This window comes from Dama dama, chromosome X (genome assembly GCF_033118175.1).
Source record: "Dama dama isolate Ldn47 chromosome X, ASM3311817v1, whole genome shotgun sequence".
NCBI classification, from domain to species: Eukaryota; Metazoa; Chordata; class Mammalia; order Artiodactyla; family Cervidae; genus Dama; species Dama dama.
Window position 1 is genome coordinate 6,237,547 of NC_083714.1, and position 22,474 is coordinate 6,260,020.

General features: G+C 38.4%; 1 protein-coding gene across 7 annotated transcripts in view; it reads left to right on the top strand.

Moving 5' to 3' along the window:
• GAB3 (GRB2 associated binding protein 3) overlaps window positions 1-22,474 on the top strand; it is a 74,318-nt gene that overhangs the window by 41,091 nt on the left and 10,753 nt on the right. For 3 of the 7 annotated variants that reach the window (XM_061136053.1, XM_061136058.1, XM_061136057.1), the window contains 5 exons: window positions 10,407-10,454; window positions 12,782-12,837; window positions 13,328-13,547; window positions 15,752-15,833; window positions 17,252-17,354. In XM_061136053.1, coding sequence (XP_060992036.1) covers window positions 10,407-10,454; window positions 12,782-12,837; window positions 13,328-13,547; window positions 15,752-15,833; window positions 17,252-17,354 — 509 coding nt within the window. Of the gene's footprint in view, window positions 1-10,406; window positions 10,455-12,781; window positions 12,838-13,327; window positions 13,548-15,751; window positions 15,834-17,251; window positions 17,355-20,607; window positions 20,806-22,474 lie in introns of all 7 variants that reach the window. The other 4 variants (XR_009691890.1, XM_061136054.1, XM_061136055.1 and 1 more) reach the window with 4 other exon arrangements.

Genomic DNA, 22,474 nt, shown 5'->3' on the forward strand with positions numbered 1-22,474 from the left:
TCAGGTCCCACTTGTTTACTTTTGTTTTTATTTCCATTACTCTAGGAGGTGGGTCATAGAGGATCTTGCTTTGATTTATGTCATCAAGTGTTCTGCCCATGATGTCCTCTAAGAGTTTTATAGTTTCTGGTCTTCCATTTAGGTCTTTAATCCATTTTGAGTTTATCTTTGGTATGGTGTTAGGAAGCGTTCTAATTTCATTCTTTTACATGTAGCTGTCCAGTTTTCCCAGAACCATATATTGAAGAGGCTGTCTTTGTCCCATTGTATATTCTTGCCTCCTTGTCAAAAATAAGGTACCTATAGGTGCATGGGTTTATTTCTGGGCTTTCTATCCTGTTCTGTTGGTCTATATTTCTGTTTTTGTGCCAGTACCATACTATCTTGATGACTGTAGCTTTGTAGTATAATCTGAAGTCAGGAAGGTTGATTCCTCCATCTCCATTCTTCTTTCTCAAGACTGCTCTCTGCTCTGGCTATTCAGGGTCTTTTGTGTTTCCATATGAATTGTGAAATTTTTTGTTCTAGTTGTGTGAAAAAGTCATTGGTAATTTTATAGGGATCAAGTTGAATCTGTAGATTGTGTTTGGTAGTATAGTCATTTTCACGATATTAATTCTTCCTACCCAAGAATATGGAATATCTCTCCATCTGTTTATGTCATCTTTGATTTCTTTCATTAGTGTCTTATAATTTTCTGTGTTTATTTTGTCTCATGAGGTAAGTTTATTCCTAGATATTTAATTCTTTTTGTTGCAATGGTGAATGGGATTGATTCCTTAATTTCTCTTGCTGATTTTTCATTGTTAGTATATAAAATGCAAGTGATTTCTGTGTATTGATTTTGTATCCTGCTACTTTGCTAAATTCACTGATTAGCTCTAGTAATTTTCTGATACTATCTTTAGGATTTTCTATGTACAATATCATGTCATCAGCAAACAGTGAGAGCTTTACTTCTTTTCTGATCTGGATTCCTTTTATTTCTTTTTCTTCTCTGATTGCTGTAGCTAAGACTTCTAGAACTATGTTGAATAATAGTGGTGAAAATGGACACCCTTGTCTTGTTCCTGATCTTAGGGGGAAAGCTTTCAGTTTTTCACCATTGAGAATGTTTGCTGTAGACTTATCATATATGGCCTTTACTGTGTTGAGGTAGGTTCCTCCTATGCCTATTTTTTGAAGAGTTTTAATCATAAATGGGTGCTGAATTTTGTCAAAGGCCTTTTGTGCATCTATTGAGATTATCATATGGTTTTTATCTTTCAATTTGTTAATATGGTGTATCACATTGTTTAATTTGCATATATTGAAGAATCCTTGCATCCCTGGAATAAACCCAACTTGATCATGGTGTATGACCTTTTCAATGTGTTGCTGAATTCTGTTTGCTAAAATTTTATTGAGGATTTTTGCATTTATAGTCATCAGTGATTTTGGCCTGTAGGTTTATTTTTTTTGTGTTATCTTTGTCTTGTTTTGGTATCAGGGTGATGGTGGCCTTGTAGAATGAGTTTGGAAGTGTTCCTTCCTCTGGAATTTTTTGAAAGAGTTTGAGAAGGATAGGCATTAGCTCTTCTCTAAATGTTTGATAGAATTCTCCTGTGAAGCCATCTGATCCTGGGATTTTGTTTTTTGGGAGATTTTGATCACAGCTTCACTTTCAGTGCTTGTAATTGGGTTGTTCATAATTTCTATTTCTTCCTGGTTCAGTCTTATGAGATTGAACTTTTCTAAGAATCTGTCCATTTCTTCCAGGTTATGCATTTTGTTGCCATAATATTGCATTTTATTGTTCATAATAGTCTCATAATCCTTTGTATTTCTACATCGTCTGTTGTAACTTCTTTTGCATTTCTAACTTTGTTGATTTGATTCTTCTCTCCTTTTTTCTTGATGAGTATGGCTAAAGGTTTGTCAATTTAAACAAAGATAAACATCTTCTCGAGGAACCAGCTTTTAGTTTTATTAATTGTTACTATTGTTTGTTTCTTTTTCATTTATTTCTGCTTGGATCTTTATGATTTCTTTCCTTCTATTAAATTTGAGGCTATTTTTCTTCTTTTTCCAGTTGTTTTAGGTGTAAATTTAGGTTGTCTATTCGATGTTTTTCTTGTTTCTCGAGGTATGATTGTATTGCTATAAACTTCCCTCTCAGAACTGCTTTTGCTGCATCCCATAGGTTTTGAGTTGTCATTTTTTCATTGTCATTTGTTTCTAGAAATTTTTTTGATTTCTTCTGTAACGTGTTGGTTATTTAGAAATATATTGGTTAATCTCCATATGCTTGCATTTCTTACAGTTTTTTCCTTGTAATTGATATGTAGTCCCATAGTGTTGTGGTCTGAGAAGAGGCTTGATACGATTTCAGTTTTCTTAAATTTACTGAATTTTGATTTGTGACACAAGATGTGGTCTATCCTGGAGAATGTTCCATGTGCACTTGAGAAGAAAGTGTATTCTTCTGCATTTGGATGGAATGTCCCGAAGATATCAATGAGATCCATCTCATCTAATGTATGATTTAAGACTTGTGTTTCCTTCTTAATTTTCTGTTTTCATGAACTGTCCACTGGTGTGAGTGGGATGTTAAGGTCTCCTACTATTATTGTGTTACTGTCAATTTCTCCTTTTGTCTGTTAGTGTTTGTCTTATGTATTGAGGTGCTCCTATGTTGGGTGCATATATATCTAAAATTGTTATGTCTTCCTCTTGGATTGATCCCTTGATCATTATGTAGTGTCCTTTCTTATTTCTTGCAATCTTCTTTATTTTAAGGTCTATTTTGTCTGATATGAGGATTGCTACTCCTGCTTTCTTTTGGTTACCATTTGCATGGAATATATTTTTCCATCCTCTCACTTTCAGTCTATATGTGCCTTTAGGTCTGAAGTGGGTTTCTTTTTTTTTTTTCATTTATTTTTATTAGTTGGAGGCTAATTACTTCACAACATTGCAGTAGACAGCATATATATGGGTCTTGTTTTTGTATCCATTCAGCCAGTCTGTGTCTTTTTGGTTGGAACATTTAATCCATTTACATTTAAAGTAATTATTGATATATATGTTCCTATTGCCATTTTCTTAATGGTTTGGGGTGGATTTTGTAGATCTTTTTCTTGTATTTCTTGACTATATAAGTCCCTTTAGCATTTGTTGTAAAGCTGATTTGGTGGTACTGAATTCTCTTAACTTTTGCTTGTCTGGAAAGCTTTTTATTTCTCCATCAGTTTTGAATGAGATCCTTGGGTACAGTAACCTTGGTTGTAGATTTTTCCCTTTTAGTACTTTACATATATCCTGCCATTCCCTTCTGACCTGCAGAGTTTCTGCTGAAAGATCAGCTGTTAAACCTATGGGGTTCCCTTGTATGTTACTTGTCGCTTCTCCCTTGCTGCTTTTAATATTCTTTCTTTGTCTTTAGTCTTTGTTAGATTAGTATGTGTTGTGGTGTGTTTCTCCTTGGGTTTATCCTGTATGGGACTCTTTGCACCTCTTGACTATTTCCTTTTCCATGTTGGGGAAATTTTCAACTATAATCTCTTCAAAAATTGTCTCATATCCTTTCTTTTTCTCTTCTTCTTCTGGGATCCCTCTAATTCAAATGTTTGTGCATTTGATATTGTCCCAGAAGTCTCTGAGAGTATCCTCAGTTCTCTTCATTCTTTTTACTTTATTCTGCTCTTCAGAAATTATTTCCACCATTTTAACTTCCAGATCACTGATTCCTTCTTCTGTTTCAGATATTCTACTATTGATTCCTTCTAGAGTATTTTTAATTTCAGTAATTGTGTTGTTTGTTTCTGTATGTTTATTTTTTAATTCTTCTAGGTGTTTGTTAGTTTATTATTGCATTCTCTCCATTTTGTTTTCAAGGTTTTTGATCATCTTTACTATCATTATTCTGAATTCTTTTTCAGGTAGTTTGCCTATTTCTTGTTCATTTATTTGGACTTCTTTGTTTCTAGTTTGTTCCTTCATTTGTGTAGTATTTCTGTCTTTTCATTATTTTTTATTTTTTTAACTTGTTATGTTTGAGGTCTCTTTTTCCCAGGCTTCAAGGTTGAATTCTTTCTTCCTTTTGGTTTCTGCCCTCCTAAGGTTGGTCCAGTGGTTTGTGTAAGCTTCATATAGGGTGAGATTTGTGCTGAGTCTTTTTTTTTTTTACCTCTGATGGGCAAGGCTGAGTGAGGTGGTAATCTTGTTTGCTGATGATTGGGTTTGTATTTTTGTTTTGTTTGTTGTTTAGATGGGGCGTCCTGCACAGGGTGCTACTGGTGGTTGGGTGATGCTGGGCCTTGTATTGAAGTGGTTTCCTTTGTGTCAGTTCTCACTATTTGATGCTTCCTTGGGTTAATTCTCTGGTAGTCTAGGGTCTTGGAGTCAGTACTCCCATTCCAAAGGCTCAGGGCTTGATCTCTTCATATAGGACTGATGAGATGAAAACAACCTCTTTGTTTTTCAGACCTCCTATCATAGTTATTTCCAAAATCTGGTCGACTACATCTTCAGTTTCTCTGCATCCAGCATGCCTCAGGAGCCACAGTTCCTCTCTCTTGCCCATTTTCAAATCATGTACTTTTTTTTTTTTTGATATTGAGTTTTATGAGCTGTTTATATATTTTGAATATTAAAATCTTGTTGGTCATATCATTTGCAAATATTTTCTCTCATTCCATAGGTTGTTTTTTTGTTTTGTTTGTGGTGTCCTTTGCTGTCCAAAAACTTTTAAGTGTAATTAGGTCCCAGTTGTTTGTTTTGGTTTTATTTCTTTTGTTTGCTTACTGTTGTTGTTCAGTTGCTAAATTGTGTTTGACTATGTGACCCTATGGACTGAAGCATGCCAGGCTCCCCTGCATTCCACTATCTCCTGGGGTTTGCTCAAAGTCGTGTTCATTGAGTCAGTGACACTATATAACCATATCATCCTCTGCCACCGCTTCTCCTTTTGCTTTCAATCTTTCCCAGCATCAAGGGTCTTTTCCAGTGAGTCAGGTGGCCAAACTATTGGAGCTTCAGCTTCAGCATCAGTCCTTCCGATGAATATTCAGGATTGATTTCCTTTAGGATTGACTGGTTTGATCTCCTTGCTGTCCAAAGGACTCTCAAGAGTCTTCTCCAGCACCACAATTTGAAAGCATCAATGCTTTGGCAGTCAGCCTTATTTAATGTCCAACTCTCACATCCATACATGACTACTGGAAAAACCATAGCTTTGACTATATAGACCTTTGTTGGCTAAGTGATGTGTCTGCTTCTTTAATACACTGTCTAGTTTTGTCATAACTTTCCTTCCAAGGAGCCAGAGTCTTTTAACATCACGGCTGCAATCATCATCCACGGTGATTTTGGAGCCCAAGAAAGTAAAATCTGTCACTGTTTCCACTTTTTCCCCCTTCTGTTTGCCATAAAGTGGAGATAGATTCAAAAAATATTGCTACAATCATGTCAAAGAGTGTTCTGCCTATGTTCTCTTTTAGGACTTTTATGGTTTCAGGTCTTGTAGTTAGATCTTTAATCCATTTTGAGTTTATTTTTGTATATGGTGTTAGGAAGTGTTCTAGTTTCATTATTTTACATGTAGCTGTCCAGGTTTCTGAGCATCACCTGTTGGAGGGACTCTCTTTTCTGCATTGTATATTCTTGCCTCCTTTGTCATAGATTAATGGATCATAGGTGTGTGGGCCTTCTATTCTCTCCCACTGATCTATGTATCTGTTTTTGTGAGTCTGGATAGGTTTTACCTCTAGCTTTTTTTTTTTTCTCTCAAGATTGCTTTAGCAGTTCTGGATCTTTTTGGTTCCATATGAATTTTAAGATTATTTATTCTTCTTCTGTGAGTATTATTTTGATAGGGATTGCATTAAATCTGTAGATTGCTTTGTTTCATATGGACACTTTAACAATGTTAATTTTTCCAATCCAGGAGCACAGGGTATCTTTTCTTTTCTTTTTTTTTTTTTTTTTGTATCTTTTCATTATTATGTATTATCTTCAGTTTCCCTCCTCAATGTTGTATAATTTTCAGAGTATAGGTCTTTTACCTCCTCGGTCAAGTTTATTCTTGGGTATTTTATTTTTGATGTGATTTCAAATGGGATTATTTTCTTGCTTTCTCTTTCTGAGACTTCATTATTAGTGTATAGAACTATGACAGGTTTCTGTCTATTAATCTTGTATCCTGAAACTTGAATTCATTTATTAGTTCTAATAATTTTTTTTGTGGACACTTCAGGGTTTTTATATAAAGTATCATGTCATCAGCAAATACTAACAGTTTTACTTTTTCCTTTCCGATTTGGTTGCTTCTGATTTATTTTTCTTGTTTGTTTACTGTGGCTAGGACTGCCAATGCTGTGTTAAATAGAAGTGTCAAGAATGAGCATCCTTCCAGTTTTAGATGGTAGGTTAATTGGTTTATTTGAGATTTTTCTTATTTCTTGAGGAAGCCCTGTATTACTGTAAACTTTATTCATAGAACTGCTTTTGCAGTATTACATAGATTTTGGAGTGTTGTGTTTCCATTTTAACTTGTCTCAAGCTATTTTCTGATTTCCTCTTTGACTTATTCATTGACCCATTGCTTTTTTTATTAGCATATTGCTTAATCTCCACACATGTGTGCTATTCCTACTTTTCTTTCTAGAATTGATTTCTCATTTCATACTGTTGTGGTTGGAAAAATACTTGATATAATTTCTATCCTCTAAAATTTGTTGAGACTTTTTCTGTGGCCTAGCATGTAATTTATTCTGGAGAACATTCCTTGTGAACTTGGAAAGAATATGTATTCTGTTTTTTGATTGAATGTCCTGAAGATATCTATTAAGTTCAACCAGTCTATTGTGTCATTTAAGACCACTGTTGCCTTACTGATTTTCTGTCTGGATGATCTGTCCATTGATGTCAGTGGGGTGTAAAAGTCCCCTAATATTATTGTGTTATTGTCAATTTCTTCCTTTAAGTTTGTTAGTATTTGCTTTATGTATTTAGGTGCTCCTGTGTTGGGTGCATATTTGTTAATGAGTGTAATATCCTCTTCTTCTTATTGATCTCTTTATCATTATATAGTGTCCTTCTTTGTCTTTTGTTATAGCTTTTGTTTTAAAGTCTGTTTTGTCTGATATGAGTATTGATACTTCCAGTTTTTTGTCATTTCTGTTTGCATGAAATATTTTCTCCATCCCTTCACATTCAGCTTCTATGTGTCATTAGCCCTGATGTGAGTCTCTTGTAGGCAACATATTGAAGAATCTTGTTTTTGATCTGATCAGCCAGACTACGTCTTTTGGTTTTAGCATTTAGCCCATTGACATTTAAAGTAATTATTGATAGATATGTCCTTATTTTCATTTTAATAATAGTTATTATTATTCTCTGTTCATTTATTCTTTCTGTCTTCCCTTGTGGTTTGATGATTTTCTTAATATTATGTTTGTGTTACTTTCTTTTTAGTCTTTGTGTATCTATTGTAGCTTTTTGGTTTGTGGTTACCATTGTTTTCATATATGTTGACCTATGTCTTCTTGTTTGAAACTGATAGTCATTTAAGTTCAAACAAACTCTTAAAAAATCTATATTTTTTACTCTCCTCCCTCACATTTTGTGTTTTTGATGTCATATTTTACATCTTCATGTCTGTCCCTTAATTCTTTATTGTAGTTATAGTTGATTTTATAATTTATTGTATTTTAATCTTTGTATTGGCTATTTAAGTGGTTTTTCCTCAGTCATTGCTATATATTTGGCTCTCCTAGTGGGATTTTCCTTTTCTTAAATATTATTTCCTTCTTTTCTGCTTAGAGAAGATCTAACATTTCTTTTAAGGTAGGTTTAGTATTGATGAACTCTTTTAGTTTTTGCTTGTTTGAGAATCTCTTTATATCTCTTTTGATTCTAAATGGTAATCTTGCTGGGTAGGTTATCCTAGGTCACAGGTTTTTCCCTTTCGAGCCTTTGAATCTATCATGCCACTCTCTTCTGGCCTGAAAAGTTTCTTCAGAGAAATCAGCTGATAGCCTTATGGGGATTTCCTTGTAAATGACTCTTTAGAATTCTCTCTTTATCTTTAACTTTTGCCATTTTAATTATGATATGTCTTGTAAGTCTGTTTGGGTTCATCTTTTTTAGGGACCCTCTGTGCTTCCTGCCTCTGGATGTCTGTTTCCTTGTAGAAAGTTTTCAACCATAAGTTCTGTGAATACAATTTTTGAACCCCTATAAAGTGAATGTTGGTATGCTTTTGATAGTACATAGAGGAATGGAGTTTTTTATATGCTTTGATCCAAATCAGATGAGACCCCTTTGGCAAAAAAAGCTGCCAGTTTTCATGACTTGCCTTGCCTTGGTAGAACTACTGCTGAGTGAGCTGCTGAGGGTTATGGGAGCACCCCAAACTAAAATGCCACAAATTCTCACTGTTCTTATGTGATATTCAGTAGTTTTTTTTTTTTCAATAAAAGCTTCCAAATACAATATGCAATAGTTTTGTTGTATGCTTTTGGTAAATTTTCAAAGTCCCCTAATAGTTTTGTACAAAAGTAATTTTGTACAGTTTTATCATTGCTTTTGGGGGAATAGCTTTTCTGAGCTCTTCATTCAGCCATTCTAGTAATACCACTTTCTTCTGTTTTCTAATATTTGGGGATAGTGGTGAAGTAGAAAAAAGAAACTTTATTGCTTTGCTAGGCTAAGGAGTCCAGAGCAGGCTAATGCCCTCAAAACAATGTGTCCCAACTTGGAGAGGATAGTGAGATGTTTTATAGTAATAGTTCAAAGAGGGCATGATGCTTGCTAGTATTTTAGGATTTTTGTGTTAATGATCATAAGTGATATTAGTTTATACTTTTCTGATATATCTTATCTTTATCAGGTTTAGCTTCCAAAGTTATACTTGCTTCATGAAAAGAATTAGAAATAGTCCTTGGTTTTCTAAACTCTCTAACAAATTTTTGAAGCATTGAGACTGCCTGGTGTTTGAAGATTTGGTAAAATTGTCTGTTGGAACCATCCGATCTCAGTGGTTTTGAGAGGTAGTTTTGGGAGGTGATTTTGGGAAGGTTCCCTGGCTCAGATGGTAAAGAGTCTGCCTGCAATGCAGGATACTCAGGTTCAGTCTCTGGGTTTGGAAGGTCCCCTGGAGAAGGAAATGACAATCCACTCCAGTATTCTTGCCTGGAGAATCCCGTGGATAGAGGAGCCTGGCAGGCTACAGTCCATGGGGTTGCAAAGAGTTGGACACGACTGAATGACTTCGCTTTTGGGAGGTGGTTTTAGGAGGTAACTTTATCTGTTTTATTCTATGGAAATTTAAATGTGTAAGATTTCTATCCCCTTTTATGTCAATTTTGGTATAGTGTATTTCTCTAGAAATTATCCATTTCATCTAGATTTTAAAGTTTATTGGTTTTTTTTCATTTATTTTTATTAGTTGGAGGCTAATTACTTTACAACATTGTAGTAGTCTAACCCTAAAGTTTGTTTGTGTAGAGGAATGCAGAAGTGTCTCTTTAAAAAAATCTCCTCTGTTTCAATGATTACTTTCTCTTTATCAGTTCTTATTTTGTATGTTTGTGCCCCCTCCTTTATTGATTACATTGACTTGTGGGTTTCCCTCAGGTTAAATTTTTTCCCCAGGAAACCAAGATTTTTATTTTTAAAAAAGTAAATCCACTTCCTCTGGACTTTATTAGTTTTTGCCTTTATCTTTACTTATAATTTCTTTTGGTTTTCTCTATTGTTCCTTTTCTAGCTTTGAACTGGGTATTTAATTCACTTGTTTTCATTTTGTCATTTTGATTGATATAGCTGTTTTAATAGATTTTACATTCTGGGTAGAATTGACTATTTATTCCAGTTACTTGATGGGCCTTTCAACATGTAGATTCAAGTGTTACTTTATTTGTGAAACTTTTCTTGGATTATGATTTCAATATTAGTAATATACTATTGTTTTGTTTTTCTTTGGGGGGAACTAACAATACATATATTGCATCTTCATTGCCTATCTTCTATTTCAATCTTTTTCTCTGATTCTTTTTAACTTTGTTTTTTATTCTCTTAGTTTTCTGGCCTTTCTTCAATTCCACCTATTGCATTTTCAGTTGAATATCTTCTTCCCTTGGAATTTTGTAACTTAGGCTTCATTTCTGAGATGGTTTTCTCTAATTTCTTGAGTATTGTTAATCAATTCTTATTTCATTTCCCCCCATTTCCACCCATTTCTCTCCTTTATTTTAAAGCAAAATGTTGGAAATAAACTTTTGATATCTAATATTAATGCTATGCTATGTCACTTCAGTCGTGGCAGACACTTTGCAACCCCATGGACTGTACACTGCCAGGCTCCTCTGTCCATGGGATTTCCAAGGAAGAATACTGGAGTGAGTTGCTATTTCCTTTTCCAGGGCATCTTCCTGACCCAGGGATCGAACATGCATCCTCTGCATTGGCAGGTGGGTTCTCTACCACTGAGCCACCAGGGAAGCCCAAAACTTACACAGTGCTGTGTGTCAATTACATCTCAATGAAACTGGAAGAAAAAGAGAAATGGTAGTTATGTGATGATATGGAGGTGTTACCTAATGCTATGGTGGTAATTATTTTGCAATATATGTATGACAAATCAGCATATTGTACACCTTTAATTTACACAGTGTTTTTACAGACATATACACACATTCTCAGTAAGGCTGGGTAAAACAAAACTATTTGATTCATTAGAAGGTGATAGTACTTTGGAAAGAGAAAAAGTAGAACAGGGTCAAGGAGATTAGTAGAGCAGGTGGGGGCAAGGGAATAATATGAAAAAGGGTGAATGTGACAGATATCTGTTTCATAGGAATGTGCATCCACTCTCAAATCCTGTCTTTCCTCTCTCGCAAATCCCTTAAACTAGCTGATGTTGATGCAGGGGTTTCTCTGTAATTGTGTTATTTGGTGATTTCAATAGGAATTTTGTAATAGAGAGGAAGTTAGGGACTGTGTACACATATGCAAGTCCCACATTCTAAATTTTTTTTGGCCACTCTTTGTGGCATGTGGGATCTAGTTCCCTGATCAGGGATTGAACCTGTACCCTGTATTAGGAGCACAGAATCTTAACCACTGGATCACCACATTCTTTATTAACAATGTCCATAATAATTGGTAGGATTTCATTAAATACTTTGTGTTCCAAGCACTATTCTAAGTCCTCTGAATGCACTAACACATCTAATCTTTCCAGAAGTGCTGTGAAATAGATTCTATTTTTGGTCTCACTTTACAGATTAGGAAACTGAGACACAGAGAAAGTAACTTGTCCAGTGTCACAGAGCTAATAAGTGGCAGATTAGGGATTTAAAACTAGCGTGACTCCAGAGCATCTTTTAACCAGTACTTCTTCCCCCTTCAAGAAATATAAACATAGGTAGACACACATATCTGTGTATATATAAAAGACATTTTTTTAAAAGACATTCTTAATCAATCTCTAGTCTTCATCACATCTTTCTAAGTTGGGAGTTATTCTCTCGCTTGAAGATGATGTTGACTACAGTTAATTTCTCAAAGGCAGCCTGGCTTTTCACATCTCCAGGTTCTAGGGAGACATTTTGCTCCAGTCCCACATGCTGAGGGCCCTTCCCAGCAATGCTCACTGCCAGCAGCCTCCATCTCCTCCTGTGGGCTCTCGTGGTCCTAGCCCCTGGCTTTCCTCCTTCCTCTCCAACTACTCTCTCTCAACATGAGCCAGTCCTCATCTTCCTGCTCTTTGAGTAGTGAGAATCTCTAGGATTTTTAAAAATAATTTTATTAATTTATTTATTTATGGCTGTGCTGAGTCTTCATTGCTTTGTGCACCTTCTCTAGTTGCAGTGAGCAGGGGCTACTCTCTAGCTGGGGTGTGCTGGCTTCTCATTGTGGTGGCTTCTATTGTTGTGAAGCACAGGTTCTAAGACACTTGAACTTTGGTAGTTGCGGCTCCCAGGATCTAAAGCACAGGCTCACTAGTACTGGTGCACAGACTCTAGCTGCCCACAGCATGTGGGATCTTCCCAGGTCAGGGATTGAACCCATATTTCCTGCATTGGCAGTCGGATTCTTTACCTCTGAGCCACCAGGGAAGCCCAGAGTCTCCAGGATTTTATACTTAAACTTTTCTCAATGTTTAAAACCTCTAGATTATCTCCTCTACTCTTAGGTTTTGACTCTATCTCTAAGCAAGTCTCATTTGACTCTGCACACATATATCTTGCTACCTTCTGGATATCTATTTTAATTCAACAATTATTCTGAATTTTTACATCACACTCTATATGGGTCACATCCACCTCAGAAATGTCTAATCTTAGATTCATTCCAGCTCTCCTCTCTCTTCAGATCTGTACTGAAGTGCTGACTCTGTAGAAATTCATAGTCACTAATTCGTGTTGACGCTCTGCAAGGGTATAGCTCCTTTGTTCACCCCATTCTCCTGTTCTTTGCAAGGGCTATTTCATGCCTCCTCTCCTCTCCTCAAACCTCCAGCTCTGTTTCTGCCATTTCTAAGTGCAGAAAATTCATGTGACAAATGCCGCAAGCATTTCTTAATTGCTTCCCATGACTCACCCCAATTCACAGAACTGAAGCATCATACAGAAACCTCTTCAAAATCTGGTCAGCTTTCCACCTGTGGGGGAATGTTCTGGCTGACCAGCTAGACTGAGTAGCAAGCCTCTCTCCCTCTGGAGCTGAGCACAGGGCCCTGAGCTTAGTTTCAACTGGTGCCCTTCGTTTTCACCACCTGGCTTGTTTCTTGCAGCAGATGTCGAAGGCCAATCTTTAAGACACCGAGACAAGAGGCTAAGTTTAAATTTGGTAAGTTTGGTACTTGAGTTTTTTAAGCCTTAATTTTTACCAAAACATAGTCTACCCTGTATATGTTCCCTTGATATCTTTTGAGATTCAGCACTCTGAATCTTCAGGGACCCTTCCAGTCTCCCATTAAAGCTTGAACTTATCTGGGAACTACTGGACTTCGTGCTCTATAACGGCCTTACCGGTTCTAATGGTCTACACACATCTCAGACCTGAGGTAGCTATTGAAGTCATCCCATGATTCTTAAAGTATTTACATACATTTCATTGACCTCTGTCTTCCAGCTGAGTCCTAGGCGAGTCATCACCTACCTCCCATGATAAGTCCAGAGGCAGAGCTTGAGTTAGAGGCTGTCTGACTTGCCTAAGGAAGTTCAGAGTTATTCCTAGATAATTTGCAACTGAAATCCAAAATGCAGCCAAGTTGTGCCCACTGGAAGCAGTTTCCATGCTATTCTGTGCTTTCCAACTGGTTTTCATTCCCTTGCAGCCATGCAGGTTCTTCCCAATGTCCCCGCCGACTTCCACCAGCACTGAGGACAGCTACGTGCCCATGAGTCCCCAGACTGCCGCCTTTGCTCTCGGATCCCATGACAGCTCTGACGATTACATCCCAATGAATTCAGGGAGCATCTCCAGCCCTTTGCCTGAGCTCCCTTTAGACCTGGAGCCTCCCCCCGTGAACAGAGATCTCAAGCCTCAGAGGAAGAGTAAGCCACTCCTGTGTGGGATGGGGGAGCAAGGTGTGATAACCGTGTGGAAAAGCTTCCCTCCTAAGCCCCTCTGCTAAGGAAGCACTACAGAAACCCACCACCCCAGGGGCCTTGGAGAAAGACGTGGCTGGGATCCAGTGGGAAGGGATGGGGAGCACTGTTGCTCCAGATCATCAGGGTAACAGGAACCCGGAGACTTGCAGTCATGGCAAATGTGGTCTCCAAAGCCAAATCCACTCCAGCGGGCTCATCTTTGGCTACTTCCCTAACAAAGTCCCAGAAACGAGTGAGGTGGGTGTGAATGGAAGCCCCTTGGTCTCTCTTTGTTTAAACAGCACTTAAATGGAGTCATACCATCCCCGTTATGTAAGGCAGCCAAGAATGCCCTTTGACACTGATTCCTTAATGCAGACCCGGTCACAGGCCCCATGGTTCAGTGCCCTGTGTGTGCCCAGCTGCAGATGTATCTTTGTGGGGAGGGAGAACATGGAGGATGTGGAGGTGACAAGTGTGGCTCCTGTGGGCACAGAGCTCTAGGCAGTTCCTCCCATCTGCTGAGTGGCAGGAACAGGCAGGGAGGAAGGCAAAGAGAGTTTGAGCAAAAGTAGGTCAGAGTAACTTGCTAACTTCATTCTCACTCACCGTTGCCTGCCCAGTAGGGCTGGGTGATTCTGAGGAAATACTTGGTACTGCGACCATGACTCCTGACACTCCATTGGCTCCACCGCCACCCATCTCTTTGGAAAAACTACTACTTCACGTGGCCACTCTCAGAGCTGTAACTAAGCATCTCGCTTATGCCTGCTCTGCTCCAGCCTCGCCCTCTTTGCTTTGAGTCAAATCCCATTTCCTGTGTGTTTGCCTAGCACTAGGGGGAGACAGAGATGACGAAACAAGCAGGGTTCCCCAGGTTGAGGGGGAGAAAGATATGTCAAAACCACCTGGAAGAAGAATTATGCAATAGGTACTAAATAGGAGAACAGGCCCTGTCTCATGAGGTTTAGAGGAAATAACAATTCATTCTGGTGAGAAACCATTTCACAGGCGCCTGTAACTTTGCAGTATATCTTATTGTTTTGCTTGATTACTTTTCTGTAGTAATCCTGTGCAACAGAAGTTTCTGTAATGAAGAAAGTGGGGCTGTTAAACATGTGAAATGTGGCTAGTGCAACTGAAGAAGTGAATTTTAAGATTTGATTTAATTTCAATGCACTTAGATTTCAAGAGTCACGTGTGGCTAGTGGCTACCATTTTGGACATCACCAGTCTGAAAGACCTGGTGATGGAGAAAGGTGCAGAGATTTTGGACAGACACAGGGTTGGGGAGGTGAACACCTGGGCCGGGAGGGGGTGATTCTGACACACGTGGCTGCTTGGCTGACTGAACAGCAGGAATGCCACTGGTAATATGGAAGGAGTTAAACACTATCTACCAGTGTGGAGGAAAGAGCTAGAAAAACAAGCTGGTCAAGGCAGTGATAGAGGAATATGTGCATGACTGACTCAGCAAGGTGGATTGCTAAGGTGGGGTGAGGGTCAGGCACTAGATGCTTCTTTAGATGCAAAGGCTACTGCAGTGAACAAACCAGGAAAAAAACCCTGTCCTCCCAGAGTGCAGACCCAACTCAGTAATGTTGGCGTCATCACAGACAGGTTGGTGCCATGAACAGTAAGCACATGAACTCATGAGAGCCTATGAAGGCCTTTGTGAGCAGGGGATGTTGAGCTGAGATGTGAAGATGACTATAACCAACCAGAGACATGGGGAAGATTGTTCTACACAGAAGGACCACAAAGTAGACAGTGGCCTGGAGAGGAGGGGATGATTAGAACTTGGGTGATCACCTGTGTCTGTGATGAGAGGGGTCAAAGGTGAGACGGGCAACAGAATGGCATGAGATCAGAGACCTTCATCTGACACCCAGAACCAGGCCTGACTTACGATGAGTTCTCAATAAATGTGTAGTGATGGGATATAACCTCAGCTGCTGATGTGACCACTGGCTCAGTACTTGTCCCCTCTGCTTCTGCTGAGGCAGGAAACAGTAGGACAGCAAAATGGGCACTCATCATTAGTGCTGCTTGTGAGTAAATGTGGGCTTGATGTGCTCCATGAGTGGAATTGTCATAGTTTTACAGTCTGAAGATTCTGGCCTTGAAACCCTGAGAACTTATATTGGATGTTCTGTGTTATCTTGTAGCACGGCCACCCACCCTGGACCTGAAAAACCTCTCCACGATCCGGGAGCACACGTGTCTAACCAGGACCCACACTGCGCCTTGGTGAGTCTTTGATTGCTCCCAGGGGCCTCATCTGGCGCCCTCTCAGCCTTAGTCAGACCTCTGTGGTGAAAGAGCTTAAGACAAGGGAGGAATAAGATTTATTATCCTGAACCGGAAGTGTTTTGTAGGTCACCAAGGAATGACAGTAACTGAATCTCCCAGTGCAATGGAATCAAGAACGAGAGTATTGCTGGGAACTGTCTCTAATGTGTGCTTCTCTCTTCACATTTGCTCATTCCTCTTCCTTTCAAGAACTCTTTTTTTCTGTTGCACAATCCTCACAGCCTAAAGTAGCCATCCTGTAGATCTGTATTTACCTGCTACAATTTCTAGTACCAACAGAGAGAGGTTCTTTTTCAACCTCCAATTCACATTTGTTGGGAGAGGGAATTGTTTTGCCCCAGCTACAGTGGATGCAGCTCTGGCCTGCTGAGCAGGGCTGGCACTGCTGGCATGGCTTCTAAAAGCTCAACTTTGTGAAGGGAGTTCTCTCAGTAAACGAGCCCTCAAATGTGTCTGCACTCTCTCATCTCTCCTTGTAGAAGCTGGAGTTTCAGAGTCCTGAGCTTGGCCTGGTAGTTTCTTGCTGGTTTAGTCACTCAGTCGTGGCCAACTCTATGCGATCCCATGGGACTATAGCCCACTTGGTTCCTCTGTCTATAGGATTGTCCAGGCAAGAATACTGGGCTGCATTGCCATTTCCTTCTCCAGAGGATCTTCCCGACCCAGGGATGGAACCCATGTCTCTTGCGGCTCCTGCATTGCAGGCGGGTTCTTTACCGCTGTTTTAAATGCTCAGTCATGTCCAACTCATTGCAACAGTGGCCCACCAGGCTCCTCTGTCCATGGGATTCTCTAGGCATGAATACTGAAGTGGGTTCTTTGCCCACCTCCAGGGGATCTTCCCGACTCAAGGGTTGAACCCAGGCCTCCCGCACTGCAGGCAGATTACTGCTGGTTCACCCTGAATACCACAGCACATGATGACTGTAATGGGCCACATTCCAGACAGGAATGCAGAGCCTCACCTTGTGCTTCTGACTTGGGAGTAGGATGAAAGTGGATTTGTGGTCTTGGTCTCATCTTCTCAGAGGAATGAAATGAGAGCCTCAAAGGAGCATTTCTGTTTTGCTTTTCTCTCAGTGATGTGATGCATTGGTCTCTTTCTAGAAAGCTCATGAGCTGTGGCACATGGAGGGCCTGCAAAAAGAATAACCTTTGAGAAGTGGGAACCATCTTCCCCATAGTGGGACAGGAGTTGCGGGGTAGTCTCTGTCACTTCAGGAGTTGCTTTGGCCGGAAGGAAGTTGCATCTGGAAGGGGAGGGTGAAACCTCACAGGGGCTGTGTCAGTTCTTGGCTGGCTTTCAGACCAGCTGTAAGACACTGCTTTGACCTCATCTATATTTTTGTTCCTAGCAATCGAACCAGTTTTCTATCTCCAGAAAGAAATGGTATTAATTCTGCAAGATTTTTTGCCAATTCTGTTTCCAGAGAAGAGGAAAAAAGCTACATCCAAATGGTAATCCTCTATTTTTCACATTTTTCTTATTCACCCCAGTCTATATTCTTACGGGTTCACTGTAAAGGAAACATATTGCTCAGAAAGTGCCATGAAATCTTAAAACTATTACTTAATTGTAATGCCAGGTTACCATGTTTTCCAGACTGGGAACAAATTGACATGAATTTGGTTTTCTTTCCTGCAGCGTTCAGCTCCTTGTACCATTTAGCTGGGAAAACTCTGACACTGGATGCTCCCTTCCACCAAACCCCCTGGTAGCCCTACTCTGACTTCCTCTGCACCTTTACCAAAGATGCATCACTAAGAGTCCTGTTGGGAGGGTGGCCTCGTGTCCCAGCTCATGGGTGGGTATTAGTTTCTGGAGATTTCTTGTGGAGCTTTTCTGTAAACGTGAGTTCACAAAGACCTGGCATGTTTATCCTCTGATTAACCATCTATGGTTCTAGAGTCCTGGTATCTCCTTCTTGCCCTCTGTTTCCCTTCCATTCTCTTTCCTTTGATTCTGTTGCCAGTGGGTTACTGAGGACAAAGAGGACCTTTTAGTACCTCTGGCAAGTATCAGGCCCTTTAGCCAGAACTCTCACCATTCTGTGAGCTTAAAATCTAGGGAACTCTTGAGAGAATTTCTTTTTGAACTGTGAAATTTAGACAATGTTCAAGGCACTGTGACTATATGCTTTTGAGCAGACAACTTTGCCTGCCTTCCTATGCATGACAGTAAAAGGCATTTAAAGTTCTCAAAACAGTCATGTCCAGTGAAGCAGCAATTAAGTGCTGCATTTTGCCTCTATTTAATGGACTGTGCTGTGAGTCCCCTTAATCATATGCAGGTGGAAAGTGACTCATATCCAGTCTGCTGTGGTATTCCCAATATTTTTCACACTTAGTAATGGCCCTTGGGAAACTTCTAGAAGAAAACACTCTTATAAAAGATACTGACCAGCTGTGCTTTGTCTCCAGAGAACAGAAAAGGGAAGTGAATCTATAACCTCACGGAAGCAAATGCCGAGTCATTCCAGACACTAGCAGTTATTTCTGATCTTTCATGTTGTGAGAAAGCCCAGTGTCTCGTTAACAACATTGTTCAGGATTGGTTTCTTGCCTATTTATAATCATTGGTTGATTACTGTCTCTGTACATTATTAAGCGATATGACTCAGTAGCTTAAGAGCCCAGAAAGCTGGCTGAAGGAAGGTAACTCTGAGGAACTCATCACAGAAATGTGTTTAAAGACTATCCCATCTCTTTCCACTGTGTGTTTTAACTGCAGTAATACAATATTTTCAAATGCCATTGATTTACAATATTTCACTTGTTCCAAAAAACAATCCATTTGATAGACTGAATTAATATAATTCAATTTTGATTTTGTACATAATCATATGCATAATTGCTTCTCTTTAAGGACAAGTTCTTACCTGACTGTAAAAATTTAGGCTAGAGTCTGAAAAAGAAGTTTTGTTTTATAAAAGTCCTGTATTCTTCTTTAGTGACTTTATTTTCTAATGAAATGTAGTTGATACACAGCATTATATTAGTCTCGGATGTACTACATAATGACTGACATTTGCATACATGAATGAAGTGATCCCCATGATAAGTCTAGTAACCATATGGACCTCTACAATGTACTACAATATTGTTGATCCTGTTGCTTGTGCTGTAGATTACATTCCCATGGATTACTTACTATATAATGGAGGTGTATACCTTCAAATCTCCTTCACCTATTCCACCTACCCCTCATCTGCCTCCCTTCTGGCAACTACTCATTTGTCCTCTGGGTCTTTGAGTCTGTTTGTGTTTATTTTTTGATTTCACATCTATGTAAGATCATATGGTATATGTCTTTCTCTGTCTGACTTATTTCATTTAGCATAACGCCCTCTAGATCCACCCATCGTGTCATAACGGCAACATTTCTTCCTTTTGCTGGGTAATATTCCATTGTGCATGTATATGTATGTGCATGTGTATATGTGCATATATATATATATATGTTGTATATGTGTTTCACATATATATGTTATATATATATATATGTTTCACATATATATATGTTATATATATATATAAAACATCTTTATCCATTCATCTATTGTTGGACACTGAAATTGCTTCCATATTTTGGCTATTGTAAATAGTGCTGCAATGAACATGGGACTGTATATATCTTTTTGAATTACTGTTTTTATATTGGGGGCAAATACTCAGAAGTGAAATTGGTGAATCATATTTTTAATTTTTGAGGAACCTCCATATTGTTTTCCACAGTGGATGTACCAATTTACATTCCCATGGACAGTGTACAAAGGTTCTCTTTTCTCCACACCCTCACCAACATTTGTTATTTGAGTTCTTTTTGATGATAGCCATTCTATCATCTTAGTCATTCTGACATTCTAACATAGCCATTCTAGCAGGGCTTCCCTGATAGTTCAGTTGGTAAAGAATCCACCTGCAATGCAGGAGACTCTGGTTTGACTCCTGGGTCAGGAAGATCTACTGGAGAAGGGATAGGCTACCCACTCCAGTATTCCTGGGCTTCCCTGGTGGCTCAGCTGGTAAAGAATCCATCTGCAGTGCAGGATACTTGGGTTCAATCCCTGGGTTGGGAAGATCCCCTGGAGAAGGGAAGGGCTGCCCACTCCAGTATTCTGGCCTAGAGAATTCCATGGGGTTGCAAAGAGTCAGACACGACTGAGTGACTTTCACTTTCATTCTAACATGTGTGAGGTGATGTTTTATTGTGGTTTTGATTTGCATTTCCTTGATGATTAGTGAGGTTGAGCATCATTTCATCTGTCTGTTAGAAACCTGTATGTCTTTGGGAAAATGTCTATTCATGTCCTCTATTTTTTAATCAGCTTATTTTGTTTTTGTTTTGTTTTGATGCTGAGTTGTATGTGTTATTTGTATATTTTGGACATGAACCTCTTATTAGATGTATCACTTGAAAATATCTTCTCCCATTCAGTAGGCTGCCTTTTTGTTTTATTCATAGTTTCCTTTGCTATGCAAAAGCTTTTTAGTTTGATGTGGTTCCTTTTTGTGTGTGTATTTGTTTGTTTCCCTTGCCTGAGGAAACATAACCAAAAAATATTTTTAAGACCCATGTCAAAGAGTTAGTCTGTGTGTTTTCTTCTTGGAGTTTTATGGTTTCAGATCTTACATTTGTCTTTCATCCATTTTGGTTTCATTTTTATATATGGTGTGAGAAAATATTCCAGTTTGATTCTTTTGCATGTAGCTGCCCAGATGGTTGGATGGCATCACTGACTCGATGGACATGTGTTTGAGCAAGCTCTGGGAGTTGGTGATGGACAGGGAAGTCTGGCGTGCTTCAGTCCATGGGGTCGCAAGGAGTCGAACACAGCACAGCGACTGAACTGAATGGAACTGTCCTGTTTTCACAACACCATTTATTGAAGAAGCTGTTTTCCCCCTGGTAGTATATTCTTGCCTCCTTTTACATAGATTAATTGACCATATAAGTATGAGTTTATTTTTCTTTATTCTGTTCCATTGATCTATGTGTCTGTTTTTGTGCCAGTACCATGCTACTTTGATTATTTTAACTCTGTATTATAGTTTGAAGTCTGAGAGTGTGATTCTTCCAGCTTTGTTCTTGTTTCTCTTTCTCAAGATGTTTTTGTGTATTCTGGGTCCTTTATGGTTCCATACAAATTTTAGTGTTTTTGTTCCAGTTCTGTGAAAAATGCTATTGGTATTTTGATAGGAATTGCATTGAATATATAGAATGCCTTGAGGAGTGTGGACATTTTTACAATATTAATTCTTCCAATCCATGAGCACAGGATATCTTTCCATCTGTTTGTCTCATCTTCAGTTTCTTTCATCAGGGTCTTATAGTTTGCTGAGTATGGTTTGTGAATCTCTTTATTTAGATTTATTCCTAAATATCTTATTATTTTGGATGAAATTGTAAATGGCATTGCTTTCTTAGTTTCTTTTTTTTTTTTTTCTTAGTTTCTTTTAAGACAGTTTCTTGTTAGTGTATAGAACTGCAACAGATCTGTATGTTAATTTTGCATCTTACAGCTTGCCTAAATTCATTGATGAGTTCTAATGGTTTTTTGATAGTATGATTAAGATTTTCTATATATAGTATTATGTCATCTGCAAACAGTGACAGTTTTACTCTTTCCAGTTTTAATTTCTTTTGTTTATATATTTTTTATCTGATTGCTGGGACTAGGACTTCCAATACTACATTGAGTAAAAGTGACAAGAGTAGACATCCTTGTCTTGTTCCTAATCTTAGTGGAAAAGTTTTCAGATTTTCAGTGTTGAGTATGATGTTAGCTACAGGCTTGTTATACATGGCTTCTATTATGTTAAGATATATTCATTAGGTACTCACTTTGTTAAGAGTTTGTATCATAAATTAGTGTTGAATTTTGTCAAATGCTTTTTCTGCCTCTATTAAGATGATCATATAGTTTTTATTCCTCAGTTAGTTAATGTGGTATATCAGATATCGAACCATCCTTGTGTTCCTCGGATAAATCCCACTTGATCATGATGTATGGTCTTTGTAATGTATTGTTGAATTCAGTTTGCTAATGGGAAGTATATTTCCTTCAACCTCATTCTTTTTTTTTAAATTCTGTTATTTTACTTCCTTTGTCTATCCATATATAAGATTTTGAATGAACTTTTCTTTACCTACAAAAATATCCTGATGAGATTTTTTGATTGAAATTGTGCTAAATCTATGAATAAATTTGGAGAGAATCAGCATCTTTATTATGCTGAATCTTTCAGTTTGTATGTAATACATCTCTCTGTTTATTCAGATGTCTTATTTTTTTTCCTCAGAATTTTGTGATTTATAACATATAGATCTTACGTGTATTTTATTATACCTTTACCTAAGTGTTTTATTTTTGGAGCTATTGTAAATGTTTTTTGTGTCTTTTTAAAATTAATTAATTTATATTTTGGCTGTACTGAGTCTTTGTTGCTGCGTGTGGGATTTCTCTAGTTGCAGTGGGTGGGCTGCTTGTTGCAGTGGCTTCTCTTGTGGAGCACAGGCTCTAGGTGCATGGGCTTCAGTAGTTGCAGTACGTGGGCTCAATAGTTGTGGCTTATGG